This window comes from Alligator sinensis, unplaced genomic scaffold (genome assembly GCF_000455745.1).
Source record: "Alligator sinensis unplaced genomic scaffold, ASM45574v1 scaffold234_1, whole genome shotgun sequence".
Lineage (NCBI taxonomy): Eukaryota > Metazoa > Chordata > Crocodylia > Alligatoridae > Alligator > Alligator sinensis.
In genome coordinates, this window is record NW_005842334.1 from 10,624 (window position 1) to 15,816 (window position 5,193).

The 5,193-nt window shown below is 40.9% G+C and overlaps 1 protein-coding gene across 1 annotated transcript in view; it reads right to left on the bottom strand.

Moving 5' to 3' along the window:
- Positions 1–4,867: 4,867 nt before the first annotated feature.
- MALRD1 (MAM and LDL receptor class A domain containing 1) overlaps positions 4,868–5,193 on the bottom strand; it is a 455,974-nt gene continuing 455,648 nt past the window's right edge. The window contains exon 35 of the mRNA XM_025210089.1: positions 4,868–4,938. Within this exon, the coding sequence (XP_025065874.1) occupies positions 4,868–4,938 (71 nt within the window). The remainder of the gene's footprint in view (positions 4,939–5,193) is intronic.

Sequence of the window (5,193 nt, forward strand, 5' to 3'; positions counted from 1 at the left end):
GGCAGCTTTAGTGCAGGACTAGCCACCGGGCACACTCTCATGCCCCAGTCAGCCCCTCCAGTGTCTACACATGCATGGCTGCAGTGTTTTACTCCTCAGGAGCATAGTACTTGTATTTACAAGTATTATCCTGCTGTGGAATAAATGAGTTTACTCCAACCTAATAGGGGGTACACATGTAGATGCCAAGACATTTACTGTGCAACTAACTAGTCAACTGCAGTAAACGTCTTGTGTAGAAGTCCCCACTGTGGTGTTACAGGTTACCTCTAAACTGTTATGAAGACACTTAAAACAGGAGCATTCACCTGTTAAAGGGTGTCAACCTAGGTGTCAATCCTACTACCAACCTCTGTGAAGATAATGAATCAGAGAACAGAAAACATTTTCAGCTGCATCTTACCTCTCCCCATATTCTGGCATGCAAGCAGTCAGCCCACTGGGTCTCAGCTTTGCCCTAGTGTGAATTCTAACCCAACCAATCCACGAACCCAATCCCAATTCAGTGAAATGCACGCAAGATTTTGGTCCTTTAAACTCACCCCCCCCAACAAAAACACAAACAAAAACATTCAAAAAACTTCTTTGTCACTCCTTTCTCTTTATTTCTGCCCTGATCTTTACTTCACTTCAAAGAGGTTTTTTTTCAAGACTATTCCCCTTCCACCCTGAGCTCTGGCTGGCTTCTACTAGCTGGGGAGTCAAGGAAGCCACATTGTGGTTCTTCCACCACTGAGTAACATGCCATCCTCCTCCATACTCTCCTACTCCCTGCTAGCCAGGCCCTTTAGTGGCAAGTCAGAGTTGTGCAGGTCTGAGACATAATTAGGTATTAACCTGTGACTGCTCTGAAACTGTTCTAACTTTATGATGGCATAAAATTCTACAGATTTCAAATGTTTCAAAGGTAACCTGTAATAGCACCCTTACACTTCTTCAACTAAGGGTCATGTGAGGGCACCCATCATTTAATGGTAATGCAGTATTTAATAGCATTATAATTTCAGACAGAGGGGTCACTGTAAATTCTCTGTAAATTCCAGCAAATTTTCATGCATATTACCTTTACTAGTAAACAAAAGACATGAGGAGACACCAGAACTGGCAAAACAAATCCTAATAAATGATCACCAAGGAGAGCTAAGGGTATTTTCTTAATTTAAATTAGACACCCTGTCATATTACATGCAGCAGTGATTAATCAATTATCACGTGACAAGAAATAATTAGAATTACACTTAAACCGATTACTACAAAGAGAGAGAAGAAAGACATAAATTAAACACTGAATGTAGAGACTAGATGGGATCTCTTCTGTAACAGTCTAGCTCTCTCCTATCACAGGAACCATGTCAAATAGTCTTTTAAAAATACCTATCAAGCTCAATCTTAAAATTAGGGTTTGTCCCTGCTACTCCTATTAGAAGGCAATTGAAGAACCTATTTCCATAGATGATTAAAAACCTAATTTCCACCCTAAATTTATTTGTAGTCTATTTATACCATTAATTCTTGGGTAAATATTGTCTTTTAGCTTAAACAGTTTTTCCCCTTTCCAGTGTTTATCTCCCACAATATATTTTTAGACAACAAACTGTATCACTCCTACCACCCACCTTTATTTTGATAGACTAAAAAGCTAAGACATTAATGTAACATAGATTCTCCATTTCCCAGATCATCTAAGTAAAAGGGCATTAATGCTTCCTATCTCCACTGGAAATACCATATTTACTCAGTTTTAAGATGGGCGTTTGTTCTCCATTTAACACAGGGAAAAAAGCTCCTCATCTTAGAACTGAGTATGATGGTGGAGTGGGGGTTGGGGGGAGCAGCTGCTGTGGCTCAGACCCTAGCCTGTACCTGGGGCCAGAGCTGTAATCACAGCGCTGCCTGCCCCCCTCCCCTGCAACTGCTTCTGCATCCTCATCTCTGCTTCCCCTCCTCCTTCTCTTCCTTCCCTCTCCCCCCACTTACCCTTGGTCCACACCAGCAGGATCCATCCACACAGCAGCTTGAGGCACTGAGTATGGCCCCAGCCCAGTCCTACAGCAGTGGCATGCAGCCCACATAGCTTTTATGGGACTGGGCTGAGGCTCAGTGCCCTTGGGCTACCATGCCCAAGCTAGAACAGGGACAGGGTCTGCCAGCACAGAGCAAGGGTAAGGATGGGGGAAGGGGTATCAGGGGCTGGGTGAGGGGTGGAACCAGAGGTTGGGAGAGGAAGAGTAGGTGGGGACAAAGTCTGAAGGGGAGGCGGGATCTGGGGAAAGAGGCTGGAAGGGAGAGTGGATCAGAGGCTTGGGAAAGGAGGGGGAAGCGGAGAGAAGATGCTAGGAACATGGAGCAGGAAGGAGAGCAGAGGCAGAGGAGGAAGGGGGTCCCAAGTCTGCAGGAGGGGATTAGAGGGGCAGGTACAAGCAGGGGGCAAGTTGCTTCACCTGCCCAAACCATCTGCCTCCTACCACTTGCTCCCCTTCAGCAATGGGGGTGGGGGTGGGGGGGGGGCGGAATTAAAGGTGACTGCACTATTATTAGATTCTGTACTTGGAAAATTATAACAAATGTATCATTTTTTCCACATAAAGAATCTAATTATTGGGGGCTGTCTTAAGTTCAGGGTCATCTTAGATTTGAGTAAATATGGTACATTGTGTAATATGTCCCACCATCATATTTGCCTTTTCCAAGGCCACATCACATTGGGGACTCATGGTTGGGGGCACCTGTGGTTGTCTAAAGCTCCCAGGTGTTCCTCCTCTTTTGCCATTTCCTACTTTTTGTGCCAAGATAATGAAAGTCAGCAAGGTTGGTTGCCAGACCAATTCTTGAGAACTTCCACTAGTAACCTCTGAAATCCCAGTCTAATAGCTCCCCCTTCAACACAAACTATTGTTATATTTCCTGTAGTCAGTTTCTTATCCACCTTTAGTTCTTGAAATGATTCCCAAGCTCTCTCAGTTCAACCAATAATTTTACATTGTATCAAATGCTTTAATGAAGATGAGACAGTGACAGTTACAAAATTTCCCTTTTCTGGAAAATCAGTTATCTGATCAAAGAATGATATCAACTAGTCTGACACAATTTATCTCTGGTATATTTGTGTTACATTTTATGAAACTTTCTATTTACCTCCACGTCTTTTATTATCTTTTCTTCAAAAACTGTTCTTAAGGTTTGTATGCTATTCATGTAAGACTAACAGATTTGTAGGTACCTGGAGAGCATTGCTTCCTTCCATATTAAACATAGGTATTACTTGCATTATAATCTAATCATATGGTACCATGCCCGATTTGCTTGATTATTAAAAACCTACACTACTGAACTGGCAATTTGATTTACCAGTTTGTTTGTTTTTTGGTATTCTGGAATGGCAAAAATATTCCTCTCCTCCCCTCTGACTTAAGTGCATTCAAAATTTTCAGTTTTGCTTCTACCTTGTTTGTGATGATTTTCATTTAAAATTCTGAATCCCATTAGCCATTATTCCATTCCCCCATGACCAACATTATTGTCCTTGCTGAAAACAGACAAAACATACATTTAGATATTGAGTCATATTCAACTTACCTCTGATTTCTACTCTTTCCTCACAGCATAGAAGTTCTACTTCTTTTCTTGTCACATAGTATAGCTGAAGAGTTTTTTTGCCATTTGTTTTCATTTACTTTGTAAAATCTAACTTAGTTTGATTTTTTGGCAATTCTCACTTCATCCCTAAAATATGTGACCTCTAAAACATAGCGTCTTTGGAAGTTGAATCCTTTTTCCCATCCCTTCTAATCTTTCCTGAAGGTTTTTTTTTTTAATTGTCTTGTTATTCTGTTTGGTCTGAGACCTTTTGTATAAGTTTTTTGCTCTTATTTGGTATAAACCTTCCAAATACTGTTTGCATCTTTGGCTAGAAACAGATGTCCACTTTGTGCATCCACAATTTTTATGACAGCACAAAGTGAAAGCAAACAGATGTCCATACCTTTTATTGCACCACAAAGACAAGTAATAATGTGTGCTGCATCTTCACAGAGGATATCTATTAGCTTTATGGCAGGAGAACATGGGCATCCCAGAGCAGTCTCTAGCTACCTGGGTCAGGCACTCCCAGGACTTGAGAGTCTCAGCCCTGCATGCCCTGGGCATTCCCATGCAGGATCAGGTCCCTTAAGCCTGGGAGTGCCTGCCCAGCTTTCCCCACTTACAGACGCATGGTGTATCTCTTTAAGTGGGGAAAAACCAGGGTTTCATGCTTACAGAGATGCACCTCAGGAATTCAGATGCTTTTTCTTATGACTTTTTAAAATGCCAGATTATAATATATTCCTTATTTGTGCTTTACCAGGCAGAATTGCAACACTGCATTGTAAAACAGCAATACTGCAATATTACACTTAACACTTTGCTTGCCATAGGTGGAAAAGCAGCTGCTGCACTATGTATTAAAAGAAACATTATACCAGGGATTTCATGCAGAGCTAGAAACAGTGGTCTGTTGTAAATCTTGCTTGAGAGGCACAATATGTCTACTGCAAATTAAGATATCATTTTTCACAGCATCATGTTTTTTTTAAATGCTGATGAGACAATGCTGCAATATGAGAAAGGAAAAATCAGGTTTTGGAAAAACAGGCTATCCCACCTCTAATGCAAGACAGATGAAAGTCACAGAAAATTCTAGTTGATGGCTAATATTCCTCTCAAAACAGTCTTATGTGTTTGTTGTTCTCTTGTTCACTCAGCTACTGTACATGAAAATAGCACTAGCACGTAGTGTGTTTACTGTTAAAAAATGCATTGCCATTGACTGTCATTTCTATCCATAAGGAACAAAATAAACTGTGCCACAAAAGAATAAACGTGAACCTTACTGGCATAAAGGAATAACTTCTTTGATGATACAGGTTCCTCCATTTTTGCAATAGCCATCAGGACAATCTAAGAACATGAAAGTAAACAACCATTATTAGATTAAGGGACATATAGGAATTGTCCCTGCCAACATGAGATTTTTTTCCTATGCTGGATCATCTACAGTTTAATTTTCAGAGATGTGAATAACCCCAGCTGTTAGTGAGCACATCTGTCATTTTGAGTACTGAGCACTTCTGACGATTCTATACTTGGTCACATGCTTGACCTAATCATAGTATTCCCACTGAAGTCAATGGATTACTCATGTACTCTGCTGAA